This window comes from Rhizopus delemar, genomic scaffold, assembly GCF_000149305.1.
Source record: "Rhizopus delemar RA 99-880 supercont3.10 genomic scaffold, whole genome shotgun sequence".
NCBI lineage: Eukaryota > Fungi > Mucoromycota > Mucoromycetes > Mucorales > Rhizopodaceae > Rhizopus > Rhizopus delemar.
This window is the reverse complement of record NW_027137836.1, coordinates 1,080,159-1,097,901: the sequence shown is the minus strand read 5'-3', so window position 1 is coordinate 1,097,901 and position 17,743 is coordinate 1,080,159. Positions and strand designations below refer to the sequence as shown.

General features: G+C 33.9%; 6 protein-coding genes across 6 annotated transcripts; 3 read left to right on the top strand and 3 right to left on the bottom strand.

Moving 5' to 3' along the window:
* Nucleotides 1-753: 753 nt before the first annotated feature.
* RO3G_12376 (uncharacterized protein) lies at nucleotides 754-3,022 on the bottom strand (the record flags this gene model as incomplete). The annotated part of the gene is made up of 3 exons (XM_067666960.1): nucleotides 754-1,847; nucleotides 1,901-2,795; nucleotides 2,855-3,022. 3 exons carry the CDS (start codon nucleotides 3,020-3,022, stop codon nucleotides 754-756), a joined length of 2,157 nt encoding a protein of 718 aa, XP_067523061.1.
* Nucleotides 3,023-5,915: 2,893 nt separating this feature from the next.
* Nucleotides 5,916-10,548, top strand: RO3G_12375 (uncharacterized protein; the record flags this gene model as incomplete). The annotated part of the gene is made up of 19 exons (XM_067666959.1): nucleotides 5,916-6,030; nucleotides 6,097-6,135; nucleotides 6,191-6,258; nucleotides 6,321-6,392; nucleotides 6,448-6,527; nucleotides 6,593-6,671; nucleotides 6,728-6,845; nucleotides 6,902-7,323; nucleotides 7,384-7,505; nucleotides 7,554-7,971; nucleotides 8,037-8,173; nucleotides 8,364-8,817; nucleotides 8,882-9,073; nucleotides 9,131-9,182; nucleotides 9,370-9,440; nucleotides 9,496-9,960; nucleotides 10,020-10,088; nucleotides 10,143-10,320; nucleotides 10,373-10,548. The coding sequence occupies 19 exons, from the start codon at nucleotides 5,916-5,918 to the stop codon at nucleotides 10,546-10,548; spliced, it is 3,327 nt and encodes a 1,108-aa protein (XP_067523060.1).
* A 522-nt stretch (nucleotides 10,549-11,070) lies between these two features.
* RO3G_12374 (uncharacterized protein) lies at nucleotides 11,071-11,583 on the bottom strand (the record flags this gene model as incomplete). The annotated part of the gene is made up of 3 exons (XM_067666958.1): nucleotides 11,071-11,129; nucleotides 11,187-11,384; nucleotides 11,481-11,583. 3 exons carry the CDS (start codon nucleotides 11,581-11,583, stop codon nucleotides 11,071-11,073), a joined length of 360 nt encoding a protein of 119 aa, XP_067523059.1.
* Nucleotides 11,584-12,816: 1,233 nt separating this feature from the next.
* On the top strand, nucleotides 12,817-14,156 carry RO3G_12373 (RNA 3'-terminal phosphate cyclase; the record flags this gene model as incomplete). The annotated part of the gene is made up of 8 exons (XM_067666957.1): nucleotides 12,817-12,943; nucleotides 12,998-13,069; nucleotides 13,118-13,293; nucleotides 13,354-13,425; nucleotides 13,479-13,643; nucleotides 13,702-13,733; nucleotides 13,778-13,989; nucleotides 14,062-14,156. The coding sequence occupies 8 exons, from the start codon at nucleotides 12,817-12,819 to the stop codon at nucleotides 14,154-14,156; spliced, it is 951 nt and encodes a 316-aa protein (XP_067523058.1).
* A 1,376-nt stretch (nucleotides 14,157-15,532) lies between these two features.
* On the top strand, nucleotides 15,533-16,177 carry RO3G_12372 (uncharacterized protein; the record flags this gene model as incomplete). Its single annotated transcript, XM_067666956.1, has 2 exons — nucleotides 15,533-15,602; nucleotides 15,750-16,177. 2 exons carry the CDS (start codon nucleotides 15,533-15,535, stop codon nucleotides 16,175-16,177), a joined length of 498 nt encoding a protein of 165 aa, XP_067523057.1.
* Nucleotides 16,178-16,541: 364 nt separating this feature from the next.
* RO3G_12371 (14-3-3-like protein) lies at nucleotides 16,542-17,644 on the bottom strand (the record flags this gene model as incomplete). Its single annotated transcript, XM_067666955.1, has 6 exons — nucleotides 16,542-16,594; nucleotides 16,649-16,989; nucleotides 17,043-17,317; nucleotides 17,409-17,440; nucleotides 17,495-17,552; nucleotides 17,636-17,644. 6 exons carry the CDS (start codon nucleotides 17,642-17,644, stop codon nucleotides 16,542-16,544), a joined length of 768 nt encoding a protein of 255 aa, XP_067523056.1.
* Between the last annotated feature and the right edge of the window lie 99 nt (nucleotides 17,645-17,743).

Here is a 17,743-nt window from a genome sequence, read left to right as displayed (position 1 = left end):
ATGAAACGCCAAGGACATCATTATATCATTGGTGTAAATTTGGGTATACAGCAAAATCCTTTCCAAGGCAATAGCTCTGAAGTTATGAACCAGCAAAGCCGCACGATGTTTGAAGCAACAGCCAAGGAACGAGCAGCCCTTATTAATAGTTTCACACGCAATAGAGCAATCAAAGATGAAAGTCCAGTCAAGATATTGGTATCTGCACCTGACAAAAAATCACACGATTTTGAAAAAGAAGGGTAAAGGATACTAAAGAAAAAGTTATGATTTCTAGACTTATACAAAAAAAAATGCATTTAGGCTTTTGAAGGTTCCTATTAGCTTATCTTTAATGAATTGTTCATGGAACAGGACAAGTAAATACACATTGGAATTACTACCTTGGTCAAAGACGGATCAAAAAAACACTAATAGCAAAGCGTACTTAAATATATACCCCTTCCACTGGAATGGTTCTACTATATTTACAGGAACATTGAATCCAGAAGAAAGAAAAGATATTGAAGTGTTTGCTATATTCCAATTGCCTGGTGTATATGACATTAATCGTTGGAAGCTAACTGTTCGCACAGATGATAAAGAAGATTCAGAGGCATTTGTTCATCAACCTACTCTACCTCAATTAATTACAACCATAGCAAAGTAAACATATATTAAAAATGGGATGAAACATGCTCTTTCTTTTCTTTTTTTTTATTTCATGCAACAATTATATAATATACAAAAAGTGTGTAATATTAAGCAAAAAAATTAAAGATAAAACAGAGATGGTGATTTGACTGTAAATTTAAGATAAGCATTTAAACCGACAGCAAATATGAGAGCTAAACAGATGATGGTAGGGCCCATAACTTCATCGTAAGGCCCACCAGAACGATTACGAATCAGTTCACGACGACGATAATATAAGCCCATGCCATACATTAAAGTGGACACAGATACTAGAGTGTAAACAATACCACTTAATTTGCCTACAGCATCTCCTGCGTTAAATAAGGCCAAGGAGAAGGTAGAAAGAAGAGTACCAAAGGACATCCACGAAAAGTAAGTACGCTCATTAGCAAAGAAAACTTTAGGCTCGACACGTAAAGGGGTCACCACCTTTTTAGGGACTTTGACACCTGGAGGTAAAATAACTGGAGGTTGATCCTGCTTCTGGGATGGACGATTAAACCTAGCCAAGAATCGATTGAATGAGAGGGTGATATTGTCTACCATTCTTGAAGGGAACCCTTCCTCGCTTTGCTGCTCCTCAGGAAGGGATGGAAGTGGAGATTGGTTGATGCCCATATAAGAGGGATATGTTGGTGATCTATTATTGTTATTCAGCAGTGAAGATCTTTCATTGACTACAGATGATGATTCTGGACTTTGGATGTCGTAAGATGCTTTGTCTTTGCCTTTGTCAGAAGACATATCAGGTAATTTCTCCAGGTTATTATCGATTTGTGCTAGCCAATAAGGTAACAAAGGCACGCGGGTATCAAACATGACAGCAATACCGTGAACAAATTTAGAAAAGTCGTGCGCCTCTTCAAGTATTCCACTTTCTTCCAAGTCCAGTATCCATTCAGGCTCCTTTTCATTGGCACCCAATTCAAGTTTAATTTCAAAAGTGGCAAAAGGATATCTATTAATATCGTTCTCGTTCTTAAGGTCATCAAATGGAAAATTAGTGTCAACATCAGGTCTGCGCCAACTATTTTCTGGGCGACGAATGGTGGGATCATCCGCGAACAATTGTGAATCTTCTCTAATAAAACATAGATCTGTATCAAGTGCCATTCTAACACTTCTATCACCGGGAATTTGAAAAGCCGTTCTACGATAATAAGTACGCAATACTAATATATCATTAGATAATTGTAACAATGGATGCTCTCTTTGATATGATTACCTGGTTCCATATTTTTTTTCATCACTGCCTCTTGAACTTCACGCACAAGTTTTTCATGGTTTTCAATGTCTTCAGTTGATCTTCCATTATTCTTCATTTTGCGAACAGACTTTTCAATAAAAGTTGGGTCACCTTTGATAAAACCAGCGATGTATTTATCTTTAATTGTAAAACGATCATTTAATTCTCCACGGTTTTCTTCTATTAGTGTCCTTCGCTCAAATGAAATAGAACTATTGCCCTTTGCACTACCATACCATCTAAGACGAATGATTTGAGAACCTTCAGCCCCCTCAACACGAGAATTATAAGAATCCAATTCAGCATCATCAAAATAGACAGAAGAAATCGGTGGATCGATGTTGTCTTGCTTTTTTGAGTTATCACGATAGACTAAAACAGGCAAATGACGAAGGACATATGTCTTCAACTCCAAAACATTTTCAGTTTGCACAAAGAATCTCTTTACAATCAAACGACGAGCATCTTCCTCTTGATCCATAATGTTGGCTGGCGAAAGATAACTGGCGGGTTTAAATGACATGGTCATACCGCCTTGTCTTACCTTTGAGAATAGTTCGGATAACTTGATTAAGAGTGAATCATTGTCTTCGTTCCAAAATGGACACTGGTTTAATCTAACCATAAACATAGGTCGAAGCACATAGTCAGTGTGACGATCATGCTTTTTCACGATTTTCAAGAATCCTGTATAATTTAAACGGGAATAACGCGCAAGACGATTAATGTCGTCAGCAATCCAATTGATATTTTCTTGTACACGCGCCATTTCCGTTATGCTATCTTCGTTGGGTATTTGTGTATTGATCTTTTCGTCCCATTCATCGATTCTTTTTCTGATCTCTTCCATCTTTTCTTGTTGAAAAGCATAGACCTTAATATGATGTAAGGTTAGCTTCATTTTTTTTCTTTGTTGCACACATTAAACCATACCTTTTCAAGGTTACTGTCCAGCAACTCAACAAACTCGGTCTCATCTTTTTCAGTAAACGGTCTATCCTTTTCAGCTTTCCTTAACTTTTTCTTTAAGCCATCATAATCTACATAGTAAGGTGTCCATTCAGGGTAAATGGCCTCTTTAAGTTGTGAACCGAACTTCATTCTACTTCGAAATTAAGAAAGAAAGAAAAAAAAATAGCTTTTTGGAATTTTCTTAAAATACCTGAGTTTAAATAAGTCGGGATATCAATAAAAAATTGATTCTTTGTTTATGTATGCATGAAAATAGTGCTTCAAATGTACGCGTTTTAATACTTAAAATCAATAGGCATTTTTGAGCTCACTTATTCAATCTTTTACTTTCACTGCAACATCTTCCTATATAGGCTATATCACTAAATAAATACGTGCCAGTTTATAGTGTAACATCACACCAGATGGCCACGTTCCTGGAGGGTTATAATTGATTCGACAAGTCGGTGATTTCTGTTTAAATCGCGCGTTTTCAAGTTGAATACTCAAGCAATATGTAAGTAAAATCTTTTATAAAGATGCAATTTATTTATTTTTTTGTTAGAAGCTTTGCTTGATTGTAAATTATCTTATTTGTAACAGAAGTCAAGGAAGAATGCAATGAATGCATGGTATAGAGCAGTTTCTTGTTACTGATTCTTACTGTAATGATATACAAATACAGACTCAATAGTCGGAAGCACTGTGTAAATTACTTTTTTCTAGTACCAGCCAAGTCCCTTTTAATCATGAAGAGACTAAGTTTTGCATGCCTTTTTGAAGTTTCAGTATGGGATTTGCTTAGCAAATCGCTTATTTTTGCTTTAAGATATTCCTCGGTTCCAGTTACTCTTAACTCTATTTTCGCTCTTCAATTGACTGCATAATTAAGTGAGGCTTTGATCCAACAAGACAACTTTCCATTCTTTGACACCTAGAAAATGCCCCCCCCCCTTTTTTTTATTCCATTTCTAGTATCTCTCCCTGACGCTTCAATACATTCTTTTTCTTTTTTCTGCTCGTCATCCTCTTTCACTACTATTTCTTCATTTAGTTAATGCTCTAGCATTTTTCTCTATTTAGTTACAAATTTCTCTACCTTTTCATCTCCTTTTGTAAGCAGAAATAGAAAGAATAGTTGATTGTGCTATGCTTCATTTTGAACCATAATCACTAACGGCGCACTTTTGTTGCATATTACAAAATCATTTTGCAAAGTCGCATATCCAAACCGATTGATTTCTATACGAAACAGGTTAATTAGATACTTTCCTGTAAGTTTGTTCAAGTGAATATCGTAGCAGCTTGACATTATCCGGCATCTTCATTTTAGCTAATCCTCATATTTACAATAGTGTGAAGGACATATCAACAGAAGATGGTTATCTTATTTGAGAAAAAGATAAGAATTGAAGACGTTAGTCTTTATCAAGAATGCAATTGATTTGGTACAACTCAAAAAGACAGCTGTAGACATCATTATCACCGAACACACTGCTGATTGAGTGGTTACTTAGAAGTGGCTGTATAACACTATCCTTTTCATATAGCCAGAGCATAAAAGGTCATCACCAGCGCTCAAAAGTCTATTATATGAACCAAAGAGATACCCATGATTATGCAGAAATTTATATCATTTTACTAAATTTATTTTCTTACACTGAGTTCATGACTTGCTTCAAAATGAACCATCTTGATGAAAATATAGTGAGTTAGAAAACAGTTTCAGTGTTCTTCTTAATTTTTATTATTATTAATGACAAATTTGATAATGTACAAAGACCCATGTAATATTAAAGCCACAATAGCTGTACGAAGTGTAAAGATTGTATTAATTTTCCAAATTTTCTTACTAAGACTTGCTAGATTATTGCGGACAGTGCAGTGAAACAGTTTTTCAATCAGATAAAAGAGCATCCTAATTAAAGTTATTCCGCCTTCATTTTTGGTATATATAATATGCATAGGATTAGAACACTGATATAAACCTCCGTATCTATTAAAAATCAGTACATAAGCATGGTTATAAAAAAAATGGTTATGCGTTTTTTTTTATACCAAAATTGACTTTTTCTATTCCATAATATTCAAAACAACTTGAAATTGCTCTTTGGACACAATTTGTCATGAAAAGAGATTACTGATTGTTAAATTCTTTTTAGAGCTATTATCTATGAATATTTTTAAAAAAAAAAAAGAAGTATCCAAAGACCTAGTAATGTTAGCGGATGATCTTCTATTTTGAACGAAGCAAGCAAAGTCATTATGAAGAGAATGATCATTCTAAGATGACTGAAGACAAGTGTTGAGGTCTGACAGTTTTCAGGCCATTTATCAAATATTGACTTAAAGCACTACATTTAACTCTTTAAAAAGCCTAGATTTCAAAGCTCGACCAAAAAGAAAGGCATCCCTTGTAAATAAAGAACAGAAAATCGAGCTTGAATTTAGCTCTTATTGATGGGCAATGGACAACCGGTGACTAGAGTAAAAAAAAAAAAAGATTATAAACAGAAGTTACAGACACATATATCTACCAGATTATTCTCCTGAACTCAAATTTACAGAATATTTATAGTCCTCAGTTAAGTGTAAAACCTGTCGAATTCAATTCGATTATACAGAAGATTTAAAAGTGAAAGTTAGAGCATTTTGCAACTAAATCCTTATTGATCATACTCAGGCTTTATTAGCCACCCCTTCAATACCTTTGAGAAATGAGCCCATTTAGATTACAGTGCACACTCAGCTAAATAAAAGAACTACGAACAAAATAATTCAATATGCTAATAATCTGTTGAAATATATTCAAAAAAAAAATGAAAAGAAAGGTGTAGTTCAGAGTACTTATTACCACGTCTTCTATCTTCCTGTCGTCAACCTTAGCATTTAAAGAAAAGCTTGCTCTGTGTTTGCCATCTAAACTCCGGTCAATAAGTGACTTTACGCGACCATTCGCGTTACGTCGCGTGTCCCCCTTTTTTTTTTTCTTTTTTCTAAAGTACTCGTTTAATGCACATTAAACAGGTAAAACGATGCAGCAATGCCGACAAAGAAAAAAATATTGATTAATTTATTACAGATTATTATTCAAGGATTCAAGTCTTATAAAGACCAAACTGCGATTGAGCCATTCAGTCCTAAAAGCAACGTGATTGGTAAAAAAAAAAAAAAATAAGAAATATGCTTTATTATCATAATGCCTGAACTAATTATTTGGTTAGTTGGTATAAACGGCTCAGGAAAAAGTAACTTCTTTTCAGGTAATAAAGAAAATAAATAAAGTAAATATGACAGTTATTTCATACTATTCTATAGCCATTCGTTTTGTATTGGGTGATGCCTATCATAGCTTGAGTAAAGAAGAAAGACGAAACTTGCTTCATGTAATTAGAAAAAGAATTATTGTTATCTTATTTTCTAAGATAAAAACATGTACAATATATAGGAAAGCGTTGGTCCTGTTACTATTTCTGCTTTTGTTGAAATTATTTTTGATAACACTGACAATCGATTTCCAGTAAAGTGTAGACATAGTATGATTCATCAGCAAAGAGCTCATTTTTTTTTGTTAGATTGGAAAAAGCGAAGTTGCTTTACGCAGAAGCATTAGTTTATCATTGGATGAATACTCACTTAATGGAAAGAAGACTTCGTAAGCAAACAAGCAAACTATGATTGACAATTGCATTAATTTAACCCCATTAATTATCTAAATAGAAAGGCAGGCGTAAGAAATCTTTTGGAAAGTGCAGGATTTTCTCCTTCTAATCCTTATTATATTGTGGCTCAAGGAAAAGTAAGTAGAATGTACGAATACAAGTCTTTTTGAAGCTAAATTCTTTATTTGAATAGGTCAACTCATTAGCAACCGCAAAAGACGAAGAACGATTGAAACTTTTGAAAGAAGTTGCAGGCACACGTATCTATGAAGAGAAGCGTGATGAAAGTAACAAGCTAATGCAAGAGACAAGTAAAGAAAACAAGAAAACAATAAGAAAGTAATGAATAACTTACAAAAATATGTAGACGCCAAGCGTGCGAAAATTGAGGAAGTATTAAACTACATCAATGACAAGTTAAATGAGCTTGAAGACCAAAAGGCTGATCTCGCAAAATTCCAAGAGTTGGATGACGATCGTCGTTTGATTGAGTACACCATTTATGATAATGAATTAAAAAGTGCAACTCATAAGCTAGAAGAACTTGAAGAAGATCGAAGAAAGGTGACACGTAAAAATGAACAAATTGAAGAACACCATTTCAAGTTGGAAACAAAGTTAAGGGATTATGAGAATCAATTACGTGACGCTAAGCAAACGATTGAACTTCACGACAAAGAAAAGAAAGAATTATTGGATGAGCGTAATGAATTGATGAAACAGAGAGCGCGTCTTGAACTGTTGATTGATGAATTACAAGACTCACAAATATCAGATGAAGAGTATAAGGTAGACTAATCATCATACTTTTCGTAGGTTATAAATTTATTAAGTACATTTTTTTAATAGGCTGATATTGCTACCAAACTTGGGGAAGTGGAAAACTCTATATCTCAAAAACAACATGAAATTGGTACCATGGCTCCTCAGTATACGCAATTGACCGAGATAGCCAAACAATTGAAACAAGAGTAAGCATTATGCCTTTTCCTCTTTCTTTTTTCTAACCTGTTTTTTAGACTGAGAACGCTTGAAGCAGAGCAAGAACATCTTCGTTTAAAACAGGCTCGATTAACAAAATTTGCTAACAAACAAGACAGAGACAACTGGCTGAACTCTCAAATTCAGGATATTACTGAAAATTTGACCATCAGACAAAACCAATTGAATAGCTTGATTCAAGAAAAAAAAGCTGAGGAAGAAGAATTACTTTTCAAGACTCAGACTATTGAAGAATTAAAGGAAAAGACTAAAGCAAGATACCAACTTCGACAGGAATTGGAGAATGAAGAATTTAAATTAAAAGCAGAAAGAGATGAAGCTACAGAACAGAGAAAGGATCTTTGGCGTGAAGAAGCTAAATTAGATAATTTGCTTCGTAACCACAGTGATGAGATTCGTAAAGCTGAGAGAATTTTGTCGAATACGATCGATCGAGTAAGTTTTTTTTATAAAAATATTATTATTTGCTTTTTATGAAAATTAAAATTAAATACTACTAGAACACGAGCATTGGCTTATCTTCTATAACCCGTATTGCTCAGCTGCACAACATTCAAGGGGTTCACGGTCCTGTTTTTGAACTATTTAACTGCGATCCACGATTTACCACCGCTATTGATGCAACTGCTGGTGCAAGGTAATGGCTTATAAAAAATGTGCTCACATTCCTCTTTAATTGAAGTGCTCTTTAGTTTATTTAATGTCATTGTCGATACAGATGAAACAGCAACAAAGCTCTTCGAATTAATGAACAAAGAAAAGGCGGGTAGAGTTACGTTTATTCCTTTGAATCGCGTAAAACCCAGAAGGGTAGAATACCCAAACAGCTCGGATGCTATTCCTATTATCAGCAAGCTTCAATATGACGAACAGTATCAACATGCATTCGAACAAATATTCGCTAATACAATTGTTTGCCCTAGCCTTGAAGTAGCTACCAGTTATGCAAAATCTCATCATCTCATCGCAGTCACTTTGGATGGTAGTCGCGTGGATAGCCGTGGTGCTTTATCTGGTGGTTATGTCGATAGCAGACGTTCTCGATTGGATGCAGCTAAACGATTAAAGGAATTGCAAGCTCGTAATGAAAATGAAAAGAGCCGTATTCAAGAAATTAAGGAGCAACTTATTCAGGCTGATCAAAAGATTACTCGTATTGTTAGTGATTTGCATGCTTTAGAATTGAGAAAGAAAAAGGCACAGTTCTCAGATCAATCTCAGAACCTGGAAAGCCGCTTAAGGAAAGATGAAGAGCTGCTAAAGATTAGAATTGCTACTAAGGTTTTTTTTAAAAAAAGATGAAGACTAAAAGACAAAAAAAAGTGTATTAAAACCAGCTTTATAGACAAGAAATATTGAAAATATGCAAATCCATGGTCAGTTGTTGGAAAAGCAATTGATTAGTTATCAAAACGAAATTACCACTGATTTGTCAACACTATTATCTGCTGAAGAAAGAGGAATCTTAGATAACAACACAGTTAAGATGGAAGAAGTCCGCAAGAGATTAATGGAAACAGTTAATCAAAGAACAGAGGTAAAATTACTTTTTGATATTTTATTTGGTACAATTTCTCATGTATAAGCACAAAAGCTCGAAGGTCGTATGGATACTGTAAAGGAGAGTTTAAATGCAGACGCATTGCGTAAAGAGGGTCTGTTGAGTAAAAAGGAAAGAGTGGTTGTTGAAGGCAGTCTGGATGAATTAAATAGAAGAAGAAACGAGCTGAAATTAGTGATAAAGAAACTTGGCAAACTAACTAAGCAAATTGAAGGTTAGACTTTTTCGTTTATAAAAACAAAAAGAAAAGATATAAATAGCTTCTTTCGTAGACTTGGATTCAGAAGTTGAGCAGCTCTTACAAGATGACTTGAAAATCACAGAAATGATTGAAAACACATCAGTAAGTACATTTAACCTTTTATTCTATGATTTGATGTTTAACTATGTTTTACTAGAGTGAACTTGCTAAGTATACAAACTATATGAGTGATATTGAAAAAGATTTGGAAAGAATTTTCTTGAAAAAATCCTTGCTTATGGAGAAAAAGGAAGGATGTAATGATAATATTCGTGAGCTTGGCTTCTTACCAACAGAAAACTTCCAAAAATACAGCAACTTTAAGATTGACAGACTGCTGAAACATTTGCACAAGATCAATGAGCGATTAAAGAATTACAGCCACATCAACAAAAGGGCATTTGATCAATATGTAGCATTTACCAGACAAAGAAACAAATTGATATCACGTAAACAAGATTTGGACAAGTCAGGAGAATCTATTAGAGAATTGATCGCATCATTGGATCATCGTAAGAATGAAGCTATCCAACGTACCTTTGACAATGTTGCAGAGAACTTTGCTCAAATTTTCGAATCGCTCGTACCTTCTGGTCATGGTAAACTTATCATGAAATCTAACGTAAGAAAATATTCAATTGCTATCAGGCAAATTAAAAAACAAATTTTTTATTATTATAGTTACAACAAGATGTCGATATGGATGGTAATACCAGTTCTGTTGATAGTTTCAGTGGTGTCTCGATCAATGTAAATGAGTTTAAAAAGCATGTTTGCGGTACTGATTGAATTTGTTTGTTCTAGGTATCCTTCAACAGCAAGACTGGCGATGGCATATTTATTCAACAACTGTCTGGTGGTCAGAAGTCACTTGTTGCATTAGCGCTGATATTTGCTATTCAAAAGTGTGACCCTGCCCCTTTCTATTTATTTGATGAAATTGATGCCAACATGGATGCACAATACAGAGCTGTCATTGCAGGTAAGGAAGGCGATTATTTCTTAAGAAATTGTATAACTAATTGAATCATTAGATATGATCCGTAAAATGAGTGAAACTGGACAATTTATTACAACTACATTTTCACCTGAGCTACTGGCTACTGCAGAAAAATTCTATGGTGTTGGCTTCCAGGGCAAAGTATCTCGTATTCACTCGATTACTAAAGAAACTGCACTCGAGTTTATTCATCACGGAGAAGGTCAATAATTATTAGTTTTGTACGAAAATAAAATAAAAAGATTTTAAATTTGCTTCTAATTTTTGTCTGGATAAGCTTAAAAGTAACGCTGATTTCTCGGTTGAAAAAAAAAATAAAGTGATTTACAGTAAAATGAATGACTAACAAAATCATCTTTTTATAAACTGTACTAAAAAAACAATGCATGAATAGCAGATAAAGAAAAGAGTTGGTCCGTTTGAAGCTCAAGTTCTGTGCGATTTCTAGCTTTCTTTTTAAAATGAATGTCTATTTGATACTTGTTGCCTTATTCTCATTATTAGCCTGTATATGTTGATTTATTAGCACTTAAAATTCGTAAACGTATGTGATTTTCATCTCTTTATCTGGTATTGTGAACAATCAGCATTTTGACTTTGTATCATCTTCTTGTACGTGCTTTTCTCCGTCTTTTTGTGTGTATGTGCCAAATCGACAAGCACATGATTTCTTTGTACATAAATACAATCTTTTTTTTTTATTCCTTTTATACATGAACTGTATGGTTGTAACTAATATCTAGGTGGACCACCACGTCCTCTGAATGTACCACGCATACCTCTACCTCTTGCTAAAAAATAGTGACAGTTCAGAAAAGACAGCTGAGAATTTCTTTAATATCCCTTACCTTGTTGGGCACGCGCAACAGTAGCTCTTCCTCTACCTAAGCCAATACCTCTTCCCTTCAAACCTCCTGGACCAGCACCTTTAAACATGGGTGCGTTCTTTAACATGTCTGGTACAATGAAAAATCGTACATGAGATCCTCGAATATAAACTTGGTCTAACTGTGATACTCTTCCGTCGCGTGCAGTTACAGTAATGTCTTTTAATTGAATATTCATATTATCTTCGGCTTTTTTTTTGCAGGAAAAATGGAAATTAGGAAACACGTTTATTTGATTGACTGCTACCTTCTTACCTTCTAATAATTTCCCACGATAGAGTTGACCAGTTTTTAATTCTAAAGAAATAATGTGACCTTGTGCTTCGTGAAGGAGTTTGATGGGGACGCCAATCGTCATTTTATATTGTATGAAGCAGGAGATGAAAACAAGCAGTAAAAGCTAGAAAATTTTGTTGTTGAAAACTCATCAGGTATTATGAACTCAGATCACCACAAAACGAAAAAGTAGGGACACTCGCTGCATTTTAAAAGATCATTTTAATAAAAGCACCATTCTCTTTTTATCCAAAAACCTATTCCTATCAATTCAAGATAACCAATACATCTCAATAATCACTTCTTTTCATATCATACTTTAATTTACTAGGCAATTGAAGACTAAAAAGCAAACGATTTTACTTTTTTTTTCTAAACTTCACATTTTTATTTAATAGAGTAAAATAAATCTAGTACACCTTTTATACTAAGGCTTTTTTTATTTCTTCAATTCCTCTATGCATAATCTATTTAAACCTAATCTTCAAATAATATTTTTGTCTGCTAATATTTGAGGTGAACAGCCATCTTGGCATTGTCCACTTTTATTTTATCTTTCCCTCTTTATTATTCATGATTTTCTTAATCATCTTTGCTTTAAAATTTAAACCTATTTTAGACATTAAAGGGTTAGCAAAGGAGAATTGAAATCGCTAAAGGAAGGCACATTCTTATAAAAAGAGCGTCCGTTGCACAAACATTGATCGTCCTGATCATAAACGGCGCCAATCCATTGCTAAAGGCATTATCATACGACCATCTTTTCAGAGATTCTCCATGATTCAGCCAGTTGCTTAGTAGTCTTGATTGAATATCCAAGCTATTAATGTTTAGAAGAGAATTGTTGTCTTCTTGCTAAAGATTTTATCACAATATTTTATAGCGCATATCAGGTATGAAGGTGGTCAAGGGATCATATCTATGCCATCAGTTAAAAATGTCATTTTGATATATGTGTCATAGACATCTTTTCAATACCACGGTAGCATTGGACCAACCTATCACTAAAATAGTGGAATCCGCACTTGATGTTCAAATAGCACGAATCTAAGTCATGTAATCCAAATGCAGACCAGTAGGTTATGATTTATAAAAGATTTTGAGCATATTATAACTGCAAGTTCAATTCATTCCAATCTATTACTTTTTTTCCACACAGCTACCTTTTGTTCTGTTATTTTAGACATCAATCAATAGGATTCATGATGCATAAAGTACTAAGCCACTAAGGTCTTGGAAGCAGTCCTCGTTCAGAACAGACTCTTTTCTCTCTTTTTTTTTTTTTTTTTTTTTTTTGTTCAAAACATTGAATATAATGAGCAACATATTAAAGTTTGAAGGCTATAATTATCTTAGACAAAGATTGATACTTGCAACTTTAAGTGGAAAACCTGTACGTATTGAAAAGATTAGATCTGATGATGAAAATCCTGGTTTAAGAGGTAGCTTTTTACTGTAGCATAAAAAACATGTTGGTAAACTGACTTTTTATTTAGAATTTGAAATAAAGTTTCTTAATTTATTAGAAAAAGTGACCAATGGTTCAGTTATAGAGATTAGCTACACAGGTTAGAAAATAAAAATGTACAAAAAAAAAAATTGATGTTTTTTTTTAGGTACTTCTGTTTTGTATAGACCAGGTGCGATTGAAGGTGGACGTATTCAACATGATTGTGGAACAGATAGAAGTATCAGCTATTACCTAGAACCAATGATTGCACTTGCACCATTTTCAAAGAAGCCCTTTGTATTAATATTGGAAGGAATAACAACTGATCATGTTGATCCATCAGTAAGACAAATAAGATTTTTTTTAAAAAAAAAAAAAGGTGTTTATTCATGTTGTTTTTAGGTTGATATCATTCGTACAGTCTTATTACCGCAGTTAAAAAGATATGGAGTTGACCAGAATTTGGAATTAAAGGTAGAGAGAGAATGCTGATAGAAAAGAAAAGAGTGCTTATGTGAAATATGTAGATTACAAAGAGAGGTGCGCCTCCTTTAGGTGGTGGAGAAGTCGTATTTTCTTGTGTACCCATCCGTCAATTAAAGCCAGTTCAGTTTACAGAAGAAGGACGTATTAAACGAGTGCGTGGTATTGCTTATTGTACCAGAGTATCTCCTCAAACAGCCAATCGTCTAGTAGAATCTGCACGTTCACTATTAAATAGATATATTCCCGATATTTATATTTACACAGATGTATACAAAGGAGCAGAAAGTGGAAAGTAGGTAGAATGATGTAAAGTAAACGATTGTAAACTAAGGTATCATAGATCACCGGGATTCGCATTATCTTTAGTAGCTGAATCAAATACAGACGTATTACTTTCGGCAGAAAAAGCAGCAGAACCAGGGCAGACACCAGAGGATGTGGGTTTGATGGCCGCAAAGTTATTATTGAGCGAAATTCGTAAAGGAGGATGTGTGGATACAACAAGTCAATGGTTAAATATATTATTGATGATTTTAGCACCTGAAGATGTCAGTAAGATTAGGATTGGTGACCTTTCTGCGTTTACTATACAATATTTACGAGACATCAAATCTTTCTTTGGAGTTTCTTTCAAGATTCAACCAGATACATCTAATGACACAATTCTGATGACATGTATGGGTATTGGTTATGTTAATCATAACAAGAAGACGACTTAATAAATAGAATTCAACCCAACCTTGATCACTTCCCCCTCCTTCCCTCAAAAGATGTGAGTGCTTGAATGGATAGTATTGAAAAAGGGTGATACGAAAAATAATTTGTAATGTAAACAATTGATTTCTTATTTTTGGGCAATCATTCTCTTTTATAGTCAAAATGAGTTGTATTACGTTGTATGTGCTGCATGATCGAAAAGGTTTATTGCTAAAGAAGATTATGCAGAAAAGAAGGACCGATGACTGAGATTGCTTTCTTTAGTAATTTGCCCTTTTCGTCTGTTATTGGATTACCATATGATCAAAAGGAGAGTTACCGCATCATGAATACGTGTGTTGAGTGAGGTCCTCTTTTTTTGTTTGTTTATAGTCAATTTCCAATTATTTATTTTGATTTGCTCAAGGGTGACACATTTGCTTATCATTAAAAGATGGCAATAAAAAAATTGGGAAAGGTCTATTTGATTCATTGGAAAGGAGGATTGTGATTCTAAAGTGATCAAGTGAAAATAGTATGGACATATAAATCATGAGGAAGGGGGAGAAAACTCATTTTGAATTCTAAACGTTGGTTCCTCCCCTGAAAACAAATAAACCAGTGTGTTTTGCTTTCTTTTGTATTCCTTCATCACTGTTACCATTATTCTATCGCTCTTTTTTTTTTTAAATTGATTCTGCCGTGAAACAAATTTCATCGTGATTGTTATTGTGAAGGGATTGTAAGATGTTTTATTTTGCAATGAAAATACTTTTTGACTCATGTCCTGAATGGTCGTCTTTGCATCTCACTGCTCTCTTCTCTTTCCAAATTCTCTGCTTGTCGTGCTTTACCTCTCTTTTAAGCATGACTCTTTGATATCTTTTGAGGCATTTCTTGATAGCACTCATTCTCTGTCTTTTTTTTTTGATGTGCGATGATTGTGAAACCCTCGGGTATGTCATGTTGTTTTTACTAAATCAAATCGTGTCATCCTGTTTACTTCCGTTCCCGTACCTTTTCTTGTGAAACCATTCTTGAAATGAAGGCAGAATGTTTAAAAACGATCAAAAAGCAAAAAAAAAAAAAAGAGAAAGAAAAAGAAAAAGTATGTTTCGTTTTATTTATTGACTTGTAAAAGAATAGGAATAGAATCTGTGTTTTGCTTGTATTGCTTTTATGCATAAAATAAAAACTTTGTACTCCATCGATCCCGTCAGATCACCAACAAACATCATAGTAATTCATCAAGAATAAGAAGAAAATAGACAAAAGAATAAAGATTTATTATAAAAAAGGGTATTTTTTTTTTATATATGAGGTAGTGATGACAATATAAATTGACTGCTCCTTTCTCTTTTTTTTGTTTTTTCTCAATTTCTTGTTTTACTGCATCAACATGCCATTTATAGAAACATTTCATGGCTATTTAGAAAATACGACGGATACTTTATTGCTCATTGAAGCTTGTAGAAATGGTCTATTACCAACAGTGACCAGAAGACTGTTTGATAATGAACGTGGTGTGATCAAATCAGGAACAATCATTGTATTTAATGAAACAGAGACGGGTTCGGTATTAAACTAGAAATTGAAAGTATTCATATCATTCTTAGGTATCAAACGTTGGACAGATGGATTACTCTGGAGCCCTTCTCGTATCTTGGGTAATTTCTTGATTTACAGAGAACTCATCAACCGAGAACATAAAAAGATTCAAACAGAGACCAAGGTCGATCGACGTGAGCGTGCCTTGGTCGGTTCACTCACAAGGGCCAATACGCCTTATAACTTTAAAGAAAACGGTTTGATCAAGAAAACGATTCGTATTTTGGTCAATGGGACCTATTTACATGTCATAAGCTATTATAAGCTGATGGATGTTCTCAATCATACACTGCCTACACCCTCCATCAGTTCAGTATTTAATAACATCAGAATCTCTTCTGATCTCTTACCTCATCTCCATGGTTATTCGAATCACAGTCTTTTACTCTCCGCAAGTGTCATCCAAGCAAAAACTCAACAAAATGGCTGTAAATAAGAAACATGTTTTTTTTTGGGGGTCAAACTAATAACGAATTTGATAGTAAAACGTAGCATGATGGATGAACAAGAGAAAAGTTCAAGGAAAAAAATTAATCTTCCAAGACCATTTGATCCACCGTGTATAGATAATATCTTGTATCCAAATACCAATCATCTGTTTCATTCAAAATCATTTCAAGGTTATTATTGATAGCATTCTTCTTTTTGTATATGTTTTCTTTTTCTTTTATTATCATCCCTTATAAAAATGAATTGTTTATATTGAAAAAAAGAAAAGAAAAAGAGGAGTTTGTGTATGGGGCGTGTATAGATGTGTGTGTATAGGAAGTAAAAGGAGTAGGAGAGATAGGAAGAGATATTTATTTTGATTCGTCAGCAGGTTCAACCTTGTTTTCATCTGCCTTGTCAGTTTCTATTCATTTTATAAGTCATCTATTCACTCATACTCATATAATCTATAAATTACCTTCTTGTAAATCAGACGTCCACAAAGTAAGGTTGTCTCTTAGTAATTGCATAATAAGAGTAGAGTCCTTGTAAGATTCTTCAGAAAGAGTATCTAATTCAGCAATCGCATCATCAAAGGCTTGTTTAGCCAAGTGACAGGCACGATCAGGAGAGTTGAGGATTTCATAATAAAAGACGGAAAAGTTCAAGGCTAAACCTAAGCGAATAGGGTGGGTAGGGGCCAATTCGGTTTGTGCAACCTCTGTAGCAGACTTGTAAGCTTCGTGAGCTTGAGTAGCAGACACTTTACGAGCTTCACCCGTAAGGAATTCAGCGAGATAACGGTGGTAATCACCCATCCTATATTCTATTTGTTATCACAAGTCTCTTTTTTTTTTCTTTATTTAACTTACATCTTGTAATAAAACACCTTTGATTCACCACCTTGAGCATTGGGGATCAAGTTTTCGGATAAAACGGCCAAAATGTCCTTACAGACATCCTGAAGTTCGGTTTCAATCTTTTGACGATAAGCCTTGATCTTTTCAACTTGAGTGCTATTACCCTTGCTTTCTTCCTTTTGTTCAATAGAAGAAACAATTCTCCAAGAAGCACGACGAGCACCAATCACATTCTTATAGGCAACAGACAGCAAGTTACGTTCTTCGACAGTTAAATCAACACCCATCTGAATATGAAAATATAAATAAGAATCGGGTCATTAAAAATCACGTTGTGTCCCCCATTCTACTCTCTTCCTCCCCATTCATATACTTTACCTTTGCAACATCCTTGGTAAAAGTAACCATTTCTATTATAATTTTAGTCTTTTTTTTTTTTTCTATTTCTATTCATCATCTATTACCATCGTAGCGTTCAGCTTGTTCAGCAAGCTTGGCCATATAAACATTATTTTCACGCTCCTATGAAATAAAGAAGAAAAAAAAGTTTCGAGATGAGCTGTTAAAAAGTATAAACTAAATCTAATAAAATATTTCCCACATACAGTAGACATTGTTATTTGATTTTTTTTTATATAAGTTGTCAAAAAAAGAAAAGAAAAAGAAAAAAAAGAAAAAGAAGTGAAAAACCCTCGATTCCTTTTTGATTACAA